This window comes from Meleagris gallopavo, chromosome 9 (assembly GCF_905368555.1).
Source record: "Meleagris gallopavo chromosome 9, MGAL_WU_HG_1.1, whole genome shotgun sequence".
Lineage (NCBI taxonomy): Eukaryota > Metazoa > Chordata > Aves > Galliformes > Phasianidae > Meleagris > Meleagris gallopavo.
Window position 1 is genome coordinate 465,449 of NC_139412.1, and position 23,807 is coordinate 489,255.

At 54.3% G+C, this 23,807-nt stretch overlaps 1 protein-coding gene across 2 annotated transcripts in view; it reads right to left on the minus strand.

The window, feature by feature from the left end:
• Positions 1-23,807, minus strand: part of OPHN1 (oligophrenin 1) — a 49,187-nt gene that overhangs the window by 24,806 nt on the left and 574 nt on the right. For both annotated transcript variants that reach the window (XM_085230788.1, XM_010715108.2), the window contains exons 2-4: positions 9,468-9,563; positions 6,305-6,366; positions 4,704-4,775 (exon numbers count right to left, since the gene is read on the minus strand). In XM_085230788.1, the coding sequence (XP_085086914.1) occupies positions 4,704-4,775; positions 6,305-6,366; positions 9,468-9,563 (230 nt within the window). The remainder of the gene's footprint in view (positions 1-4,703; positions 4,776-6,304; positions 6,367-9,467; positions 9,564-23,807) is intronic.

Sequence of the window (23,807 nt, forward strand, 5' to 3'; positions counted from 1 at the left end):
GCAGAAGCCAGGTTAAAAAATATTCACAGAGGAAGGTGAATCACCAGTGATTGCTGAGAGGCAATCATATCACTAGAATTAAGGGTGTCCAGTCAGACAGCAGCCCCGGTGCCAGGCCCAAACAGCTGAGGACTGCTGCCTGCAGGGGATGCAGAGGATGCCCAAACCCTCTGGCTAACTTTCGAAGGCTCAGAAAGTGGGAAGCAGAGTTAGGACACCTCAGACTATTGTGGAATTAATGGTATCTTTCCCCAGCTAACTCCTAAAAGCCCTGAAATGCTGTTCTCTTGCACCATTTCAGCAAACATACCAACACCACCTAGAAACAGGCCATTGAATACCAGGCAGTTCGCTCATGAATTCAGCAGTGCTTGAGTTTGGGGATGTGCTTCTCAAATCAAGTTCTTTTTCTTCCTTTGGTTAGTTCTGCCATGAAGTTTTGCTTCCCTGTTCTGCCTGTGTGGACTACAACACGGGATGTCCTTCAGAGTGGGCACGTGAGGCTTCCAGCTGGTGCTCCAGCTCCTTGCAGCCAGCCCTTGCCTAACTATCTGTTTTCTTGGCCCATTTGCTCATAGCAGCTACTGCTGTCTTCCCTCTAGAAGAAATGCTATTTTCTGGTGGGCACACACGAGCACACAGTCGGTTGTTTACTGCAGCATATGGAGCTTACACACCCTGGGAGGCAGCACACGGTTGCCCACCTCATCCCCTGCGGATGGCATCTGTTAGGGCCGGGCAGAGGACTCACAGTCAGCAGCCAGGCAGGGCTGGCAGCCTCCCTGCAGCCTGGCGGGGGAGCAGCTGGCCTCCAGCACTCAGACTCGTGTCGGTGGGCACCGGTTCCTCAGAACAACCTCAGGCTAAGGTTGGACAAGCGCTGCTGCTGGCTGCCTTCCTCAGGAGAGGAATTCTCACCCCACAAGAGTCCTGTTTCTCTATTCCTTGCACATTGCTATTTGACAATTAGCAAAATGCAGCAATGCTTGCAGAGGCGCCAGGCTGAGTATTCCTGAGTATTCAGCAGCTCAGAATAGGGTGGGCTGGGACCAGCAAACCCTTTTACCTGTAATTGCACCTACTGCATGGCAGATGCACTGAGACGATGAGACCCCTGGCCAGGATTGGGTAGATCTTCTGGTATCATCCCCTGTGCACCTAACTCTGTGTTACCTAATAGATGCCTAAGGAGACCCAGCCATGAAACCCAGAAGAGGAGTCCACCAAGAGTGAAACCCAACGTGAGGAGCACTGAGCTGAGGAGCCAATACCAGGAAGGAGTCAGAACAAAACAACACCTCATGGCTAATGCTGGTGATAAGCAAATCCGAAGTCAGACAGACACAAAGGCTGTCGTGAAGCAGAAAATACCACTTCTGTAAAGTCACACCTCAGAACTGTCTGCCATTAGGTGCCATGTCTAACAAAGCCAGGAACATAAGATTACTTTCATTTTGGTAACAAGGAGTCACCGAGCCCCATGGTGTCTTGTAGCACGTGCATTAAACCAGAGCTGCACCCCGTGCCCATGAGCAGCACAGCAGGCTTGCAGATGGTCGCACGGCAGGAGGTTGGTGATGCCGGCAGCAGGACACAGATGCACTGGTGATGGTGAGCTGACCCCACGCTGTGATGGGAGGTGCCACGCAGAGCTTTCTCTGCAGCAGCAGCGCTTTGGGAGCAGCCTTGGGAGCAGCCAGTCATCTTGCACTCTGGCTAATTAACATACAACTGAAAAGCAGGAGGATGTACTACAAATCCCTCCTGATTTCCAAGCCAAGGTTTCTAAGAGCTCGTTGGCTGCTGAACAGAGCAAGCCAAGACAAAAGGAAGAAAAAAAAAAAAGAGCACAACAAAAGAACCAGCCAGACTGAAGCACAATCCAGAGAGATGAGCACAAATGGATTCCTCATGAATATTCAGCAAAGGGCAGCATTATCTCCCCACTGAGACTTGCCAGCGCTTTCGTCCAAGAAGCCACCCTACTTTGATCTGCTCACAGCAGAGGTGATCCCACCCAAAGGCAGCCAGCACACCCTGGGAGCAGTGAGGGCACAGGGGGACTCACCAGAATGTCCCTCCATCATCTGTTTGCTGTCTGTGAGGAGAGGCACAGCACAGAGCCTGCCAGGAGCCAGACGCCATTGGTTCCCCTTTGGTGGCTCCAGGCCACGGCCACTCACTGCTTCCCACTCCACCTTTCCATCTGCAGCAAGCACGTCTCTAATGACCTCTCCTCTGATAACTGAGAGCTCCACCATCCAGCTACTAAGGCCACACATCAAAAACTTCTCATTTTCCAGCATCACTTCTTCACCCAGCGCTCCTGGCGCTCAAAGAGCTCCTGGTGAAGAGGAGATGGCACGTGGCAGGACACAAAACCCACTGAGTTCATAAAACGGGCGGAGTTCAGGCTCCATGAACATGACCTGATGTGAAATGGGGACACAGGCCGTCCCACACTTGCCCTCCCTCACCCAAAGCCTGCACCCTTCTGATGCCAGCCGCGTCCTTCCCGTGCCGTTCTCTATTTGCTGCTTCGTCTTGAGCAGAACGAGGTGAGAGGCCAGGGCTGGGAAATGGGTGAGCTCAGGCTGTCCTTGGCTCTTCTGCACAAGCACTTAACCAGCGACTCACAGCTGGAGTGACAGCCCCACAGCTGCAGGGCACGAGGTCCCGCTGAGCACCCAGAGCCGCCCCAGCGCTGCACATGGCAGGGGGAAGCTGCTCATCCCCAGGAAAACGGGTTAACGTAGGCTCAGATGTCTCAGTCAGACCGCCTGGCTGCTCTCCAGCCACAGTCACCACAAAGACTCAATTCAAACGCTCTTCCTATCTGGCTTCAGCATCTTGCACAAAGAACAGAAAACATCTCACATAAGGCGCCTCTGCCAAAATGCGGGAAACGAATCCGAGGGCACAGGCCGTGCCCGCCACATCTGCGCTCTGCATGGCAGCTGCCCGGCCTCCTGCTGCCGGGCCCAGGGAGGGCCGGGGCCATGGCATGGCATGGCAGGCATGGGACGGAGGGAGGGCTCTGCCTGCCCTGGCCTTGCTGTGGGGGAGCATGAGCAGCTGAGCCCTGTGTGCCCTGAGTGCCCCCTGCACCCTATGTGCCCCTGAGATCCATGTGCCCCCTGAGATCCATGTGCCCCTGAGCTCTATGTGCCCCTGAGCTCTATGTGCCCCCTGAGATCCATGTGCCCCTGAGCTCTATGTGCCCCTGAGCTCTATGTGCCCCCTGAGCTCCATGTGCCCCTGAGCTCTATGTGCCCCCTGAGATCCATGTGCCCCTGAGCTCTATGTGCCATGAGCTCTATGTGCCCCCTAAGATCCATGTGCCCCTGAGCTCTATGTGCCATGAGCTCTATGTGCCCCCTGAGATCCATGTGCCCCTGAGCTCTATGTGCCCCTGAGCTCTATGTGCCCCTGAGCTCTATGTGCCCCCTGAGATCCATGTGCCCCTGAGCTCTGTGTGCCCCCTGAGATCCATGTGCCCCTGAGCTCTATGTGCCATGAGCTCTGTGTGCCCCCCGCGCCGTCCCTGCAGTGGGGAGGTGGCAGAGCTCTAAGTCCCACGCAGCCCGTCGCTGGCATGGCGAGGGTTGGCCCAAGCATAAGCAGGCTAAGAGCCACGTTGACACTGTCATCTTAACATCTGTAGGCTGTTGCCCTCTTGACTTAAGTGCTGCATAAACACGAAGGGAGAAAAAGCTTGACCTCGTCCCCGAATCCTTCCCATGGCTCCGTAAATACTCGCTGCTGATGCAGGCAGGGCAGTCGGAGGGAGGCTTCTCTCAGCCCCTGTGTCTGCAATGCAGATGCACAGCCCACAGGCCTGGAGGTGCTCTGTGAACCACTCCAATGGCCACGCTGCTGCCCCACCACGCTCCCACGGCTGTGGTTGCTCCGAGGCACGTTTTACAAATGCAGCAGTTGTTTGGGGGGATTTTGAAGGGCAGGATGGTGATCGAGTACCATTTCTTAAATCCTGTATTTATACAACGTCAAAGACTCCAGATGGGCTGGGCTGAATCCAAGCCCCGAGTGTTCTCCAAAACATCTCCATTTCTGAGCTGGTTCCGAGCCAGCTCCATTTCAAGCTGCCTCTGGGTAACGTGGAACCTGGACTTCTTGATAGCAGACAAGGGAAAAATAATCTTTCCTACTCAACATGCGCAGTATTTGATTTTTACAGTTTGTTTCTTTTAAAGTTTCATCCATCTGAAAGACTCATTAGAAGTTTTATTTAAATATTTCATAACAAAAGTGCTCAAGTTCTGCTTGCTGGCCTCTGCTGCTCGTTCTCCCCCTCCTCACTCCAGGACATTTTTTATGGGGGGAAAGCATTTCATTTTCAGCATTAAATGAACAGAAGGGAGAAAAGGGAAAGAAGCAGGGAATAGTTTTTAATCTTGCTTTGAAACAAGCATTCCTCACTCAGGACAGAGACAGGGCTGAAATTACGTCAGAATAGAACCCGGAGAATTCAGGAAAAGGTTTTGGAGCCTCCTACGACCGAAAAGTCAGAGTAAAAGTCACCCCAGCATTTGAGCGCCAGCATCAGAGGAGGAAGATTCTGAAAGCATGCAGCCTACATGTGGTGCAACAATTGTCTGCTTTCACAAAACAACAAAAAGCAGGAAGAGAAAGGAATTCAAACACAGCACTAGAAAACAAATCTCTGTGAATTTAAGTCTTACCTTGGTGAACCCTATTTGCTCCTTCCGAAAATTTTCCAAAGGTTTGATCAGCAAATCACTAGCATTCTGTACCTAACATGCAGAGAAAGGAACACTGTAATCACAGGGCACAGATTCATTTTCTCCGTAATAAAGGCTGAGCAGGGCTGGAAGCCAAGAACTCCTTGATCTTTTCTAAACGAAAGTCTTTTCTGGCTCCAAACTTGTGCTCTGTCCACAGGTGAAGTCTCTTAACCTCCTGTATCCGCTTGTTTCCATTTGTAATGCATGGAAAACATGAACCACAGCCCATGAAGCTTTGCGAAACTCTGGTAATTAGCAAAAGGGTTTCTCCCCCCCCCGCCATATGCACGTGCACCAGCAGATAGTGAACCAGATCTCTCTCCCGCAAATTTGTTGTTACTCCCATGAAATCCCCAGGGCCAACCTGCCAGAGCTGGAGCCCCTCAGGACGTGCACGGTGCCAGCTGCAGGCATGCAGCCAGGCAGGCTTTGCTCCTGGTGCCCCTGCAGGCCCAGCACCAGAACCAGGCTGGGAGCCCTCTGTTCAGACAGCACAGCTGCACTCCCTCCTGCAGGCCCAGCATTCTGCTGTACGAGCCCTACTTCCATGACAGCACCACGGCTGCTGTGTGTCAAACTGGTGAAAAAGGGAAGCCTGCCCTGCTCTCCCGTGTTTTACAGAAGGGAGAGGCGAAGAGAAGGGGATATGACACTGCACTGGTGCAGCCCGTTCAGGCAGCTTAAAGCTAGTGAACATGACGACAGTATGAAACATCCTGTGAGAACTACTGTAAAGAGACTGGTCCTGCAACTGGAAGGCAAAACCAAAAAAATTGGAAAAGTCAGCTAAGTTCCATGAAAGCATCCATGACTGCTGGAACGATCCCTTCCACTCACTTACCCATGGCAGAACGAGCCATTGCCTGGGCTGTAAATAATACAGATATATCATGCTGTTCTCCTGCAGCCTGTAACTGCGTTCTTCCCAGTGCCCTCCCTGCCCATGGGCACACAGGGCATCGCAGCAGTGCCCCACTGGTGCTGCCAGGCATGAGCTCCCACTGCTGCACGAGGCAGGAGCAAACAGAGCCAAGCAGCTAATTCCTGGCATGCTGTAAAAGCTCTCCACCGAGCCCAACCTTCGTGTTTTTCCTGGAATTAAGAGCGAAATGGAAAGCCAACACTAGCTCTGTGTTGAGGAGTTTCGAAGATGAAGAGGGCACATGACAGCAGGGAGCAAATCTCCCTGCAGGAGCTGCGTGCAGGGAGGGCAGCGGCACAGCAGGACAGTGCACACTGCCACTGGGGAGAATGAAGCCAGAACTGCACCCAGAGCGAGCCTGGCAGTGCTGGGCTGTGCAGCAGAGTGGCTGCACAGCATGCAGGAGAGGTTGGGTGCTGGTGTGGAACATCCCATCCCGTCCAGCACCTCTCCCTCTGCTATTCAGGGCATGGGCTGCAAATACAGTGTCCTGCTGCTGTGGCTCCTGATGACAAGAAGCTTTACACCGAGCTGCGTGCTGCAGCTGGGCCACGATTTAGCATTTACAAGTTACAACCAGGCAGCAATTACCAGAAGGCTGTTAGGATCATCTTACCATCATTGATCTCTCGAGCTCTACCTCCTGGAGAAGCTCTGCGAACTCCTTGAAGGACTCAGCTGCAGGGAGAACAAAGATACAGTCAATGTGGCAATGCTGGACAGGCTGCTGGAAGGTGTGCAGAGCTCCTGTGCTGGGCCATCCCCGCAGCCACGAGCAGAGCTCACCCCGCACTGCTGGACAGCCAGGAGCCATGAGCACTGCACAGCTGGGAGAGCTGTGGGGGCTTTGCTGGGCCACGACAAGACGTAAAAATTCCCAAACAGCAGAGATTATGTTCAGCAACAAAAAGCACAAAGTCGTTGTGATGAGGAAGGAAGGGCAGCAGCCGTTGAAAAGGTTTAGGTACTGACAGCGCTGCGCACAATGTTCAACAAGGAAACAAAAAGAATCTTAGGCAGCAGCATTTTTCTTGGAGTCCAACTGAAACAAGAATCGTATGAAACCTTTCCTTCAGCAAACTGAAAAAGCAAGATTTGTTCAGTCTGGTGGAAAAAAAGAGCAGGTGGGAACAGCAGAGCACCTTCCAGGAAAAGGGGCAATTATGGAGCAGAACATCCAGCCGTGCTCCCTGCCCCCCAAAGGGCAGAGCAAGCAAGCAGCTGACTGGTAGCGGGGCAGACTGCAGCCAGCTGCCACGGGAAACCCTTCCACCATGCAGGCAGTAACAGCACTGAAATGAGAAGTGCAGAAGCCCCAGCTCTGGGCAGCCATCTACCTGTGCACAGCGCGGCGGAGCCCCGGGGCTCTTCCAGCTGCATGAGCAGACCTGGGAACTGCGTGGGAGGGAGGAGCAGGCGCAGGGCCGTGCTGCTGGGAGATGCTCCCATGCAACTCCAGGAGCAGCAGCAGCACCTGCAAGCAGCACACAGCAGCGTTTTCTCTGTAATATCTACTGAAATCCCCTTGCTTGCAGTTCAGGCTCTGCACTCACACCAAAGCATGCCAAGCAATACAAGGAATATCTGAGAACTAACCAAAAGGTGGCCCAGCAGAGCGGCTTGCAGCAGAGCTCTGGAGGGCAGCACCGAGGGCTCTCAGCAAGAACAGCCACGAGAGAATGAATGAACCACACACACAGTGAGGCACACGCAGCAATAGCTTGTGCCACAGATAAGGGACAAGATGCATTTTTGCCATATCTGCAAGCTGAGGGCTCCACATCCACAGGCAAAACCTTTGGAAAAGCACCTGTCCTGCTGGAAGCTGCTGTGATGCTGCAGTGCAGTGAGCCAGCGTGAAATTGTGGAGCTACAGGACTCGATCTACAGCTGCTGAGGCAGACACAAAGCAGAGAAACCACAACCTCGTGATGCAGTCACTCAGCTGGCACCATCAACACACAGCACAGCTCTCCTGACGAGTCAGTGCTTCCTGAGTTCTGCTCCACGGTAAGGATTGAGAGCCCCATGCAGCAGCGTCCCTGCAGCACACTGTCCCGCTGCAGGGCTGGCAGGAGGACTTCCTGTGGTTACTCACAGCTGCATGAAATCCAAGGTGCACACACAGGCACCAGGAGCCAAGTGCAAGGAGCCTGAGCTAGCAAAGGAATTAACACAGGGCGGAAAGGCCTCCAGCCATGGAGTTAAAGGGAAAATGTCAGCGCCTAGAATGTTTTGCTGGATGTGCATTTCTTCCCCTGCAGGAATACAGGCCACACAGCAGCCCCCAAACACATCCCACGGCTCCCGCTGCAGTGCCAGCATTGGAGTCTCGACCCACAGCACCCAAAACACTGCCTTGGGTGCATGGGTGTCAGCTGTGTCTGCCTCACGAAAAGAAGAAAGGGCAACACCAGTTGTATTTACAGATTAAACACGTTCCCCAAAGGGCGATAACAGCTCAGTCATGTTTTGCTTCGTTCCCATATCTGTGCATCAGAGCAGCTCCTACGCTCACACGCATCTGTGTTCTTCAGAAGCCTGACAGCTTCTGGAGCTGCTATGGAGATGCCAACACCCTGCTCATGTTTTGGGAACAAGAAAGACTTGCAGAGCAGCTCAGCCCTGAGCAGATGCTAGAGGTTTGCTGTAAGAGGAGGAGCACAATACAGACATTTTCATACCAGGTGATACGGGCCTCTTCTCAAAAAAGCAAAACAAATATTTCCCAGCAAAGACAGAAAAGGGTTTTGCTGCTTTAAGTGTCTTACATCTCCTCTTCTCTCCGCTCCCCATACAGCTGTTTGCTTTAAACCCCTCTGCCCCCCCAGGGTTCTTCAGAATGCAACAGCTCTCCCTGCATTACCCAGATGTGTTTGGAAATGCAGCACCTCTATTTCCATTAGGTTTGGAAGCTGACTCAATTCCAGTAAGCTTCACCTAGCAACTTTCCATAAAGGGAATTAGATTTTGAAGGGCACACCACAATCCGCTTTGAACAGCTTTAAATAACACAACCAGCAGAGCAGGCTCTACTTCCTTCCCCTTCCTGCCCCAGCTGAGACCTGACATCAGCATGTCCCACTTGCAGCCCCCTGCAGCCTGACAGAAGATGCCATTATTTCAGAAGTGCCCCACAGCCTCCACTGCAGTGGGAGATTTCCTGCTGCCCCTGTGTGCCCCCTCCTGCCCCGGCCCCCCTAAAGCAATGCAGCAGCTCAGCCAGCAGCAGGAGCACTCAGAAACACATCGTGCTCAGGGTGCTCCTTGCATTCCTTGGGTGCAGCTGGCAGCTGTGCAACGTGCACTGAGGAGGGAGGAATCACTCTGGATTGCTGATCCCAAACCAGAAGTGTGGGGAGCAGACACCGACTGGGGACTATTTCCCATTCAACAACACATCCAACAGGATGCTGTTGCTGGCAGTCTGCAGCACGGGGCTGCCCTGCACTTGCAAGATGCCTGCAGCAGAGCCAAGCAGCAGGGGCAGCAGCATCCGCTGGGCTGAGGACACGAGGCAAAGCACCTCATGCTCCCTCTGCACTGGAAACGGGGGTTGAGCCTCAGGAGCACCAGGGGAGGGGACAGCAGCGTGCTCCTGCAGCACAGCGTGTCAGTGCTGGTTGGGCACAGTGGGACCATGGAGAGCCAATGTGAGTTGCCGCTGGGCTGAGGAACCTGGTCCCGGTTCTGTTCAGAAACAATCAGCATAGGCAGATTCCTAAAGAAAGAGACCTTCTTAGTAAGTGAAAGTTTGCATCAAAAAGAAGAAAACTCACCAATATTAATCTCGTCATCTGTTAGGGTGTCACCAATAAAATCAAACTGAAAGGACTGCAGAGTCTGGGAGAACTTCTGTACTGCCGAGGAGTAACCTGGAAAAGGGCAAAGAGATGGCTGTGTTCTTACAGTGGTTATACAGAACCCTTAGGAAATTTACTCTGAGTGGAAAAATACAACATTGAGTGATGTGGTTAGAAGCAACCCAGTGTCACCATGAATTTGCTTTTGGTTGCTTAGCGTAGAGGCAGAAATAATCACGAGGAAAGCGCAGGACCCAAACCAAGAGCCCCGGGGGTCAGACACTGCAGCAGCTGCCGAGGGAGCTCCCGGCCCCAGGCAGGGACACTTCCTGAGGTGCTGCAGCTCAGCCCCAATTATTTTTGGACTTTGCAGAGACATTTCCAGCCAAAGGGATCCTTTGTGTCCTCGCATCCTGTGTGGCTGCTGCGCAGCTTTCTGAGTGGCTCCTTTGTTTACATGGCTCTGATTACATTGGCAGAAGAGCTCCTCGGGGACGGGGCGGCATGAATGCAGGGCAGCCCCAGCCGAGGCAGCGACCTGCGGGGTGGCAGCCGGAGGGACACGGCCACGGGATGGGATGGCAGCCACGCATCAGTGCTGGCGGTGCGGCCTCCTTCCAACAGCAAACACCTGAGGCACAGACAGGCTGACCTCACCTTACCTACAGCCAACAGGGTGTGGACGCTAACGCAAAAGCAAATGAATCATTTCAGACTTTGGTTTACGGCTGTTTTCCCTGAGTTTGGACTGCACAGAACCAGACCGGACCCCTCGGTGGAGGAGCACCGGGGTCGGAGCTCTGAGAAATTCAGGAAGTTACAAACGTGGAAGAGGTGAAGGAGCAGAGGTCAGTGTGCAGAGAATGGCCAAAAATGAGAGTTCTGCACAAAAATATAAATCAGTGAGGAACTGCCCCTGCTTAAGTCCAGGCTGCTATCATAGAATCACAGAATCACAGAACGGCCTGGGTTGCAAAGGACCTCAATGCTCACCCAGTTCCAACCCCCTGCTGTGTGCAGGTCACCAACCAGCAGCCCAGGCTGCCCAGAGCCACATCCAGCCTGGCCTCGGATGCCTGCAGGGATGGGGCATCCACAGCCTCCTTGGGCAACCTGTTCCAGTGCCTCACCACCCTCTGGGGGAAAAACTTCCTCCTCGTATCCAACCTAAACCTCCCCTGTCACATCTGCATTTATGGCCTGTAGAGAGGAAGAGGACACAGAACTGGAGGCTCAGCACAGCCCTGAGCCACTCACTGCTACTTGCAGCAGTTTGCTCAGAAGGGTCAGAACTTTGCCCTTCAATGGGCAGATTCAAGCCTGAATGTGGCCATTTAGCAACCAGCTGCTAGGAGAGCCTGAGAGCGTCAATGGGTGAACTCTGGCACAGAATGATGTCATTAATTTGGTGGAAAACCTCCGCAAATAATTCACTTTCAGTGCCCGCAGCGCTCAGTGCATTCACATGCTGAGCCCAGAGGCTCCTATTCACTCCTTACTCAGGCAGAGCTTTGTTCCTCCCTGCTAACCATCCCCTCGCTGGCAGCCCATGGCTGCCCCAGCACCTCCCACTGCTGCCCACACCTCGTGGGTCTGTCAGCCCTGACCCTGGCCCTGACCCCAACCCCAGCCCCGACCTGGACTGAGGGACCCGCAGCACTTTTCCCTCGTGGTGTCAGCCAGCACTGTGCCCTGCTATCACAATGTTCCTTGGCCAGCTGAGTTCCTTTATTCCTTTTTTATAGGAATGGGGTAGGGCAAGAGCAGAGGATTTGAAAAAGCCAAACGCAATATATTCGAAACCAGAAAAAAAGAAACCGTGTAACTGATTTAAGTTACATTTTCCTTTCAAAAAGCTGTCTGGCCTGGAGTTTTACTTGCCAAGCTTCAAGCTGAAGCAAAGCCAGGTGGACAGGCTATAAACCACATCTCACGTTAGCTTAATGGCGAAAAAGGGCCAGAGCCCCTTAATGGGTCTGGCACCACTGGGTTTCATTTGACACAGGAATTTCTTCTCTTTTTGGAGGGATGCCCTCATCTCAGTGCTGGCCCCAGCACCGCCTCCCCAGTCCTCATCCCAACCACACCTCAGAGCCCAGGGCTCCCGGCAGCTCCCAGCAGCATTAGTGGTTCCCAGCAGCTCCCAGCGACTGATCTCCTTCCTGCAGTACAGGAGCAAACCAGCACAATGCTTCAAGAACAACCACAGCCTCGGTGCCAGTTCCTGTTCTCTTCCTTTCTTTCCAGTACAGGGATTGCTGCACAGCACCATTTACTTCCCCTAAACAAACAGTCTTGGTGGCTTTCCATCCCCACAGAAAACTCCCAACATGAATCAAGGCCAGGTTGCTGCTGTGATCCACTCGGAATCCACACAGCGAAAGCCACTGCAAGAACAAGGGTGGTGGGGCTGTCACCACATCCCCGGCATGCGCTGCCAGCACAGGGAGCTGCCACCTGGGCAAGGCTCCGTGCACGAGCATGTTTTCTGGATACAAAGGTGAGGAGTGCCCACGGAACAGCCTTTAAGGTGCCCTGGCCAGAAGACGAGCACAGGGGCAGGGAAGCAGGAGGTGCCAGTGCTTGCAGATGTATTCTGCGCAGACAGCAATCACGCCGGGTCTAGGGTTAGGAAGGAACTGAATCAGCTGCAGGGAGAAGCGGTGCTGTTAAGGTCTGGCATGGCTCTCAGAGATCACTTAATGGAAACCAGATTCCTACAGACCAACATTACTTGTCTTTACACACGTATGAAGCCTTGGCTGAACACTGATTTCTGACAAATCCTACATATACACTATAAAGACAGCACTGGGTACTCTTATAGTAAGAAAACCACTATTGTTACGATGGGAGTTTATTGGCAAATGAAAGCAGGGATGGTTCTGGCACCTGCCCCAGCTGCAGAAGCGCCTGCTGGCAGCCAGCAGGAGCAGCACGAGGGCTGTACCCGCGATGCACAGGGGCCCCCAGGCACAGCATCTGCATTTTCCCTCATTTTCCTCCCCTCTGATGCAAACACACGGCTGCCAGGCGTGCAGCTCCTGCCCACTCCCAGCCTTCCACGCTCACAGCACAGAGCTGGCAGTGACAGCCCCGGGGTCTGCTCGGCCCCAGCAGTGTGCAGGGAGCAGAGAGGAGCGGGAGCACGGTGCTGTAACTGCAAACCAGGACAGCACATCAGAAAGCAGGCACAGCTCATCCTGTCCAACGCCGGAACATCTGATGGCTTCATGTCAGCATTAAGGCCCTGCTGGCTCAGCACAGCTTGTTTCCGTGGAAACGCAGCAAAATGAATTCGATCAGAAATCCTTTAGGACTCCCTTCCTTGCAGTGTTCAGCACACGGTGCTGGCTTTCACAACCTGTGGCCACAGTAACCTGCTCTTCTAGGAAAGATGAGGTCCAACCACTCAGCAGAGGACAGAGCTGACCAGCAGCATCCGGCCAAGGCAGGGAATGAGCAGCCAGTGCAGCCCCTGCACGGACACGGGCACTGCAGAAGGTCACGTCATTATATTTATGCGTACATAAAATCATCTCCAGAGATTGCAGCTATTCAAGGACGTGCCCCGGGTCCCACAAAAGGCTTCAGCAAAGAAAACAGGGTTTCTCATCCCAAACATCCCAAACATCCATGGGATTATAGTGGTCCCCTGCTGCCAAGTGAAATGTGTCGCTGTGTTCCCAAAACCAGAATGCCAGCAGCAGCTGCTGGTGATGGCTGCAGGGCCACCGGCACCTCTGTGCTCCTGCAGGGCTGGGCTGTGCTGCCTCGTGTGAGCCAGACACGGGGTGATCTGGGTGTGAGGGATGCACCCACATTCTTCCTCAGCTTTGGTCACTTCAGAACTTTTTCTGCAGGGAGCTGTGCAACGGGATACGCAGAGCGCGAGAAACTCCTCTTCCATGAGAAAGAGAGGGCTGTAAGCCCTGCAGGGGAGAGAATGTCTCCGTTGTTAGTAACTCCCACTGAATGATTTTGCAGGGAGTTCACGATAAAGGAGTTCATCCGTCCATGCTGCGGTCCAAGAGCGGAGGTTTCACACGCGTGCCCGGCCCCGCTGTCAGAGCACTGCCCGCAGCACAGCTTGGCCAGTCGGCACAGCGTGCAGGGCTGCTGCAGTCACACAGCATGCACTGACTCCACCAAATCCCCAAACGTCGTCCCACCAACATACCTCAGCTCTGAAATCAATGGAGCTGCCCTGGCTGCACACAGATGTGTCATTAAGGCCGTGAGTAATCAGCCCTGACTCAGTGCCTTCAGGAACAGTGCTTACAGCTGCCTGAGCACAAAAACATGTTGATTTTTTTCAGATGAGAAAAAGAAAGAAAAATCTTCCGGATAGCCTTGTAGGCAGTTCCAAAGGCACAGAAGTGCCTCGATAGGGAAGCAGTGCCCCAGTGCTCGGTGCACGAGAGATGCTTACAGGCAGGTAATTAAAACGGCCCATCTCCGGGCAGACAGCGCTCCGCTTTGACACAGGCAGGTTCTCTGCAGGCGCCCTGCAGCCTCTTGGATCTGTGGGAATTCACATTTCACAAAGGCCTCTCTTCGAATGCTGACTTGGGTTTTCCATCTGCCAGAAACAAATGGCCACACGATGCGAGAGCAAACCCAGCAGAACCCCACACAGAGCTCCACAGCACCAAGGCTGCTCCCAGCCAGCTCCAAGGAGCCCTCCAGCCTTCCAGCACTGATGTGGGCAATGGATCAGCTCAAGCAACGCAACAAAAGAAGGAACAAACCCCCTCAAAGTGCAAACAAGCAGAGGCTGCTCCCTGGCCGGGCAGGGCACAGGTTCCTACTGCTGTCCCACAAAGAGCCGCACCGCACATCACTGCTGCTGCAAAGTCACTTCTGCTGCGTTGGCACCAGTCACAAACTAATGCTGCTCACCGCAAGCAAGAGGCAGAACTCGGCTCTGAATGCTCGACTCCTGAAAGAACAACATTTCACCTCTGGCATTTTTATGGCACTTTGACCTGACCCACAGGTTCTGCAAAGCTGGAGCAGTTCGTTCAGCAAAACAGGAAAAAGGCAGGAGGCGGCCAGGACAGAACATATGGCTCACTGAAATGCAGGTTCAAAATGGTTAGCAGCCTTAGAAATTAGCAAAAACATGGAAATGTGAGCTAAGAAATGCTATAACTGCAGTTTATCTCAATCCTGTACGTCCAGATCCTCATCCAGTATGTCAGAGGGAAAACAACCACATCTTCATTCACTTTAACCCCAGGTTTACACAAGGGTTGCATTCAGGATGAGTTCTACAGCCCCAGAGGATCACAGGAGCTGATGAGTGTCCTGCTGCTCTGTGCTCAGTGCAGTCTGCCCACTTCTCCTGCTGCTCCCCAACCAAGCCCACATAGCACAAAAGCCCTGGGTCAGAGCTTGGCTCCAGCACGGCCCGATGCTGAGGCAATGCGTGTCTTTTGTCTTTCACCTGAGTTACAGTGATGTGAAGGAAAACGTTTCATGGTGCACCAAAGGGCTGCAGCCACGTTTCCTTCTCAGTGGGGTCTTCTTTCCAGCCCTGCATAAATTTCAGCCTACCCACTGTCTAAACCAAAGAACCAGTAGAAGAGGAAATTATTCATACCCTCTCTGGAGTTTATTAAACTCGAGCAATGAAAGAGAGCCTTCTGAGGGCCCGAACACGTGAGGAATGCTGCCCTGCTGCTGCTCTGCAGGCACAGAGCTCGGGACGAAGGTGGGGTGGTGTTTCTGCAACGAGGAAAACAGCAAATCCTGACGGTGCTGCAGGAGGGGCCGGCAGTGCCTGGGGCAGCTCCTGGCTCCTGCTGACAGCAACTGGAGCAGCTGGGCCATGTGTGCAGGTGGGAGCAGGGTGCAGTGGGAGCTGGCTGCCGGCCCCACTGGGTGTACATCCATACCTACCAATGCAGGCATTTCTCCATGCATTACCCTGCTGCCGTCCTTTTCTGAGCCCTCCCTAGCTCTGCAGACAGGGCATCACGGTGCTGAGCAGCCTCTCTGCAGGGAACACGCTGAGCCAGGGCGAGCAGACGGTGTTTTAGGAAGGGCAACCTGAAGGGAGGAGGCCCTGCGGACACCAGGCGTGCCTGTTGATGGCAGCTCCGGGCAGCGCCACGCAGGACAGGGCTGGCCATCAGCTGCAGGCGGCGGGCAGCAGGAGGGTGTGCTCTGCGAGCCGCAGCTCCCGGCAGCTCCCCGCTGCACAGGCAGTGAGAGAACAGCGAAAACAAAGACGAAAACAAGAGGCTCTTTTCCGGGGCAGAGCGCAAGCAGTCCCCGCAGGGAGGTCTCATGATCAGCAGCGCTGGCGGAGCCGTCCCAGCCCAGGCTCCGAGACCGGGGGCACGAGCCGGCCCGGCGCTGCCTCCGTCACACAGCACGGCTCAGCCCTCGGTGGGACCGCAGAGCTGCCTGACGGCAGGGCCAGGCAGGAGCCCGGCGCGGCGCTGCCACGGGCTGCAGCCCTCACGTCTGGCCGCTTCCCGCCCACGGCCCACAGCGCGGCAGGGTCTGCAGGCTGCACCCCGCATCACCCTGACTCACTGCAAGCAGCCGGGCACCGGCCACGAACAGAGCCCTGCCCTGGGACACCGGGGAGCCAGCGAGGTCCCAGCAGCGATGGGGCTCCTCTGAGAAGTGCTCTCCCTCCTCCCACAGCCGCACAGCACCTCGGGCACTGCCGCAGGTTTCCCTTCGGGCCCGGTGCCGTGCAGGGACAGCTGCTGCTGCGGACCTGCAGGACCTGCCTGGCACCCGACAGCTCGGCTGCAGGCCCTGATTGTCCTTCCTTGTTTTCACAGCTGCGCTGTTCAGTAAGATTAATGAAATTATTCCTGTTCAAAAAAGATCTGGGCTCAGCACTTTGTAATCAGTGCTGGCTGGAGGAACAGAAACCAGACAAAAACAGAGGGGGAACACTGCAGAGCGCAGCTCGGAGGCTGCCATGAAGGCTGTTCCACTGTCCAACTGCTTTTATCACCACTTAAGCAGCACATGACCGTGGCTGTACGTTTACCTGGATGCAGAACTCAGAAAGGGCGTCGGCTACAAAGGGCCTTTCTGAGCGCGTCCAGAAACACAAACCCAGCGGGACCTGAGGGTGGCGTTGCCCAGCAGAGGGATCCTGACAGCAGCCAGCGTTCTGCAGCCCAGAGTGAAACCATGGAGAACTCCACGCCACCAAAAGGAGAAGTTTCCAAAGCCTTATACCTCACAATCACCAGCTGCTCCTATAGAACAAAACCTTTATTTCATGCTTAGTGATCGGTGCCTGCTGAACTTCACCAGCAGTCTCCTTTTGCATGTTCAACATTTGTATAGCAGAGCTAGTTGTCCATGGGACAAAGTTGGCCATTCTTTGCCTTGGAATATCAGGGCTCTCCAGACTGCACAGAAACTTTGTAATTCTCAAGCCCAAGCGCCCAGCAGCTCATTTTGGGGACAGGGCACAGCTTTTATGGTCAGACACCCACAGCACGGGGACGTCCGTGGCACAGGACGCCCATGGCCACGGTCAGCTCATTTGTGCAGGCAGCAGCTCCTGCTGAAAGCAGCCCAGACGCACACCTCGGGGCTGGGGGATGAGCCAGAGGGCAGCTTGGAGCTCCTCCCTCCTGCGGCACAGCACGGCACAGCACTGCTGAAGCCACCCACAGAAAGCTGGCAGGCAAACGAGGAAGCCACATCTGTAGTTACCAGCGTGCTACCAACAGAATTATTAACCAAAGTATTCAAAACATTTCTCAAGGAAGAAGACAGAAAAGCTGAGTCTTCACTTGGTGACTCAAGAGGAAACGCTTTAGTCAGCAGCAGCACTGCTGCGAGCTGCGGATTTTCAGACACGTTACAAAACATGGATAACACCCACATCCTTCCAGAGAGCGGGCCAAGAACGGCAACAGAACATGGAAGAAACGCTGCGTCTCATGTGTGGCAGAAGAGCAAATGCACTTAAACACATGAAAGCTCCCCAGTGCTGTGATCCTGCCCGCGTGACGACGCAGGCAGCTGATCTCAGGGCTCTCACACTGCCATCATCCCCATTTCCCAGGAAAGCAGGTGGCTGTGTGCCTGCTGGCTGAGCTCCCTGTGCAACGGGTGCTGCTTTCCTGCGTGGCACAGCACCGGGAAGTAGATTGGGGTGCAGACCCGGGCTGGGAAAAGACCCCCCAAAATACTGCGTGTTGGCTTGCTTTAAGCGGGATGAACTGGACCACAACACGCCCCAGCAGCATCTGTGCTGCAGCACCAGGGGACGGGGAGAGGCAGGAAGAGCTGCCTGGTGCTTCCCACCCCAAACCCTCCCCAGGAGGCGCCTGCAGCCAGCAGCAAGCAGCCCTGCCCAGAGCTGCAGTGTGGGCACGAGGCTGTCCTGCTGTGCCCAGCAGCAAAGCGAAATCTAACAAATGCACAGCGAGGAGCTCCAGCCCAATGGAAACTTCTGTCTCACTCCTGGAGCACACAGATACTGTGCATGCTCCTTTTCCTTCCTGCCTGCTTCTGCAGATTAGGTTCTGGGGGCAGCTTGCTTTGTTTTCTTTGTTAGTGAGCTTCTGATTAAGGCATATCTGTTTTAGATTTGCACCAACTTGCGACCTCCAATTCTGTGCACGGTGCCTAAATCCCAGGAAAATGAGCTCGTTTGCTGCCTGCTGGGCTGTGGGGAGTCCCCTTCATCCACCTGTCTGAACGCAGCACAGGATCAGAAGTGCTCAGCAGGGAGAGCTGGCAGTGGCCCGTGAGCTGCTCCGCTGTGCTGCCATGTGGACACACAAAGTACTTTGTAAGCCGAGCACTGCTTCAGCATTGCACTTGGGCTTGAGTTCCATCCCTCAGGAAGGCAGAGATGGGTCCAAAGGAAAAAAACGATGAGATTTCTCAGTGAGAGGAACCAGGTGTGGTGGGTACCTTTACGCACATCCAACCACATCGGTGATCCAAAGCCAAAGCACTTTCAGCCCCCTGCTCGTACCAGCACTGCAGCACAGTGTGCAGACAACAGGATGTGCTGAGCCCTGCCTGCTGCCCCTGCTGCCATCCCACCCCACAGCAGACGCTGCAGGCGGCCGTGCACAGCACAGAGGTGCTCAGGAGCTCGCAGCTCCCTTCAGAGCTATGTGAAGGCTCTCGTTCTGTCCCTGTGTTCTTAGAGGCAGAGGAGAGAGTGGTAAAAGAATGGTCCTTGTTAGTATGTCCTCCACACCCTTAGTTTACAGAGTGTAAACTGCTGGATCGAAGAGGTGTCCCATATGCAATTTATTGTTTTTAAGCTGGTTTGCTATCTTTTCAGACAATAAAAGCTGAGAAATTAGGAGACAAAATTGAAGTTATCAATAGTAACACCACGAAATTCTGAAAACCTTCCTATTAGGGCTAGGACAAGTGTTGGAAAATGATGGCTGCAGTAGCCAAGCAGGGAAGGATGGAATTCTCAGCACGTGCCAGTGGGCATCCGAGCAGCCCTGGCTGAAGAAGAGCAGCAAGGAGCAGGAAAATGTAAGCAGATATTACTGCTAGAGGGGAGTGCTGTATTTTCCAGCAAGTCATTTTTCCCCTGCAGAAGTCCAGGAACAGCTTAACATGAACTGCTATATCGTAACTCACTCCAGGAGAGAGGGGGGAAGGTGTTCCTGTGGCAGTGAGCCATCCCTGCCCCAGGGACATCCCAAGGCAGCTCCCTGCTTCAGGAACAGGCCAAAGGGAAAGCATGGGGGGCAAACAGCAGCTTTGTGCCTCAGGAGCTTCCAGAGCCCCCCGCCTCACATGGGCAGTGAAGAGGCAGGGCTCTGGACACGGGGCTGAAGCAGTTCATGCAGGAGCACTCGGAGCTGCCTGCTCCGTCAGCAGCTCCAGACAGGCTCCCTGCAGCGCTCTGCATCCCAAACACATTCCTCGGAAGCTGCTTTTATCGTTCCTGATAACGTGTCCCTGTGCTGCTGCAATGGCAAACACAGGGAAGGCAGACAGGCCAGGCTGAGCAGAGCCAGCCCACGCTCCCAGCACCCTGCCCATCACTGCAGGTCTGCTCCTGCACAGCTCAGTGCACAGCTGCCGATTTAGTGGAAGGTTGTTAGAGTTAGGGTAGTTTGGTTAGGTCGTGTTGGACTCGATGATCTTTAAGATCTTTTCCAACCTGGGTGATTCTGTGATTCTGAGCACAGGGAAGAGCGAGGATACAAGCAGAGGAGAGGAGAACAGAGCCGTGTTTGAGCAGTACAACGATCCTGGATGCTCTGCACACACACCTGACCAGCAAACTATTTACACAAAGCCTGCTTGGCTTCCAGATTCCCCCATGGGAGGCTGCAGGAATGGCCTTCTGCGAGACAGTGGGGCTCAGTGCCCCCACGTGGAACAGCTCAGTGCCCCCACAGGAGGGGCTCTGTGAACACTCACAGAAGGGTGCCGTGCACATCCCATGAGGGCAGCACACGCTGGCTCATGCTCTGTGCAGAGTATCTCACTGCCAACTCAGCACAGAGCTCACCCCTGCCCACGCAGCTCCAGCACCCCAAGTGCCCGCAGCCGAGGGGCACACAGGGCACGGAGCACCTTCCTCTTCCTCCCTTCTGCAGAGGAGCTTCAGCCTTGTTCGCACAGACAAAAAACAGTGTCTGGATCTAAGACACCGTGCCAACAGCCAGAAATCTCAGCTCCAGGGGTTCGAGCCTTTGTCTACAGACTGCACGTGAAATAGCACAGGGGGCTCTGCAGGAATCAGACAGGCACTCCAGGGTTGCTTTAATCTCATTACAGTATTTCATATTCTTGATACGCTGCTTTCTGCACTGTGAAGCACTGTCCCTTACGGCAGCACATGGATCTGTTGGGAGCTCCGATGGCCCTGCAGCTCTGGTGGCACAGAGCTCCATGCCAAGCAGTGCTGCTGGGGCTGCTGCACAGCACCGATGGATGTGAGCGGCTGCTTTGTGGAGACAAACACCTGTCTGCTCTCTTCTGGTACAAATCACTGTGCACTCTGCAGGCACAGACACCTCCGTGTGTTTCTCCATAGTGCTGTCTTCCCAGGATGAAACGCTCACACTGCCTGGAGAAGCTGCTTAACTGGCATGCAAATTCAGAAGCAATTTGCAAAACTACGCACTGTGCAGAAATGGATTTCAAAAGCATGCATGCAACATCTGCGTGAGATCTCAAAGCTCTTCAGCTTCAAAAGCCGGCTCAGACCTTTGTAGTGCTCACAATTAATAAAAACAGCCTCAACTTGACATTTATCAAACTCCACCTATACGCAATCGCACAAGAAGATCAAAGACCAGGAGAGATGGATGCTTCTGCATAAACAACAACACACACAGAAGAAAGCCACAAGCCCCACCAAGACAACAACAAAATGTAAAACAAGGCAGATACCGAGCCACAGAAAGAAAATGATGTAAATGATGTACTGCTACGACAGCAAGGTGTGCTTCCTGACGCACCGCTTGTGTCAGGGATTGCCACTGCAAGGAAGAGATGTGCACGGCACTGCAGAGCAGCCACCCTGCACACGTGGTTCTCTGCCTTTCACATCTGCGTGGTGAGCACTGCACCTTGTACCTGCTGGGAACAGCAACACGGCACTCCCAGGGAGGAGAAACACGGGCAGTGCACCTGGAGCTCCTCGTCCCCCCGCCTGCCTGCAGCTCGGGCAGCCCTGCAGCACACACGGGGACGTGGCTGCAGCAGCGCGGGGCATCCCACTGTGTGCTGCAGGGTGAGGGCAGCACGTGGGACTGAAACAGTCACTTGGCACTTCCAGCAGCCCTGAGCTCTTCTGGCACGAATAGGGAAAGATACGGCCAACTCTGCAACAAAAATCTCTCTTATTTTGTCTCAAAGTAACTTCCTTGCTATCTTTGAAGTCTAAGATCATTACATTACAATTGCCCAATATTTTGCTTTGCTGTAGTCAGTTCTATTTCTTGTTTGGCACCACCTTCTACTTTGCCATCTCAGTGTGCCCTGTGTACAGACAACTGCCTCTTTTTTCCAGTTGACAAAGAAGCACAGCAGCAGCAACACAGTGGTGGGACCAGCACAGGAACAGACAGTGGGAGCCGAGGCTGTACGGTGCTCAGGAGGGTTTCACACACTGTATTTCAATGACTAACGTGTCAGTGATGGATGGGGGAAAACGCCAACACACTCAGTTCTCCCGTACCCAGGAAAGGCTGGAGGGGCTCAACGCATTGACCACCAGGCTCACATCACTGCCCCCAGCCCCTCGCTGTCACACCTCACCCGCCCTGCAGCAGGGAGGGAGCTCTGCTACAGCTGCAACCCAGCACCAGGACATCCCTGCTGGAGGCACTTAACCCGGCACGTTCAGTCCTGTTGTGAACAGTCCAAAAACCCTCAGCGGAGGTCACTGAAACAGCGCTTTTTAGACCCTGGAGGCCCAGCCTCTGCTGCTACCACATGAAAGTTCACACCAGCAGGACTCTCATGTTCAGATTCTGTCAGAACACTCTTAAGATCTCCTTACTCAACAAGCGGCTTGACGCAACTTCAGCTTGCCAGACACTTCTGCAAGGAGAGGACGTGTGCACCAGGTACTGAGGACAGCCCAAAGCAGCAGCCCGTAAATCAGGGCTCCGCGGATCCTCACGCAGACTCACACTCACTTGTTTTTCCTATGACTTGGCAAATGGAAAACAAAAGACAGCTCTGGGCAGTTTCGGGGTTTGGGTCTACCTGTGGACTGCGGGCAGCAGACCCACAGAGGCAGTGTGCCTTTCTCCCCATACACCACGTGGATGCTGCATGTTGTGTGGGAACTGCTGAGGCCCAGCCTGAACCTCTGATTGAACACTGGGGAGAGGACTGGTCAGCCCTGGGAGCACAGGTGAAGGCAGTTCAGTGGTGTGACTGGAATGGAGCCTGGCTGCACCTCTCTCAGACCCCATTTAAGGGCTGACTGCGGCTGGGGAAGGATCTCTGGTTGGAGATTCCTCCCTCGTGGAGTTTTCCTGGGAGCTGGGATCTTCAGAGACAGGTGAGCACTTTCCTTTTTTCTTTGTAACACCTTTCCATTGCGCCGGTCCTTTTGTCACTGCACCTCCTGCACCACCTTTTAGCTGTGTTGGTCTGATTGTTACACGTGTGTAACGCACAGGGCACTGCCCCACCTCCCACCCCCCACAAGTGCCCTCCCACCTTTCCCTCAGCCCCACCCTCACCACCACTTTCTCTACATTTCATTGTCAGCTGTCAACTACAGACAGGAGAAAACCTGTTAGCTTTCACTGTAAATACTGACTGTAAGACTGGTGACTGCTAACAACCCTTCCCACACAAAACCTGAACAGCTCAGAGCCTTCAGCGAGCAGACAGGTCTGACGAGAGCAACCGGGTTTTGATTTGTTGTTTCTTTGTTGTGTTTTCCTGTCTGAGCAGAGATCTTTGGTTTCCTCTGCAGGACACCGGCATCCCACCAAACTGTGACGCTGGTGTTCGGGCCACGGCAGCCTTCGTCACAGCTGTTTTCCAGCTGGGCACACACACACAGGCTATGCCAGACACAGCCCCAGTAACACAGAGCCCTGAGCTGCTCTAAACAAAAGGGCGGCTGCTAAACCTGCTAACACAAACCCAAACCAAGCAGACAAGGAAAGCAGCACACCAACACACCCTGCACTGCAGGTTCTCCTCTCTTCCCTTGGCCTGATGCACGCGCAGCACTAACAGCAGCATCTTGGGCTCTATTCTAGGCTTCTGTAGTAACAGCTGAGACGCAAGGGACAGCACTGGGAAAGTGCATGCATTGGTCCCAGCACGGACAAAAGGCAGTAGGTGTGGGGCTGGGACACAGCAGACCCCTCTGGGGGTCAGAGGGCCTCAGTGCTTCTGAACGAGCAGCTCCCTTAGAGCCGGCACCGAAGTCCGCGTGTGGTCAGATACCATTCGATACCGTTCTCATCGCTATTCAGAAAGGAACAAAATAATACACGCGCAAAGAGAAGAACTGCGGGCCGAGCTCTCCCAGTTCTACGACGCTCCGATGCCATGACCGCAGAGGCTGGCCGTGCCGGCACCTGCGCGCTCCGCCTGTGAAGGACGCGGAGCGCCGCCACCGAGCGCGGCTGTGCCGTCCTTAAGCAAGGCGCTGCGGGAGCTCGGCAGCCCTGCCTGCAGCCCGGGAGCCCTGCGTGGGCACCGGCACACTGCGCTCCTAAAGGCACCGCGGGCAGCGCACGCTCCAGAAGCACGAGGTGCAATTACGTTCCAGAAAAAGCATTCTTATTTAGGGAGCGCTGGGAATAGAGAGAGACCGGTCGTCGTTCTATTGTTCCCCATTGCATCCCGGTCGCA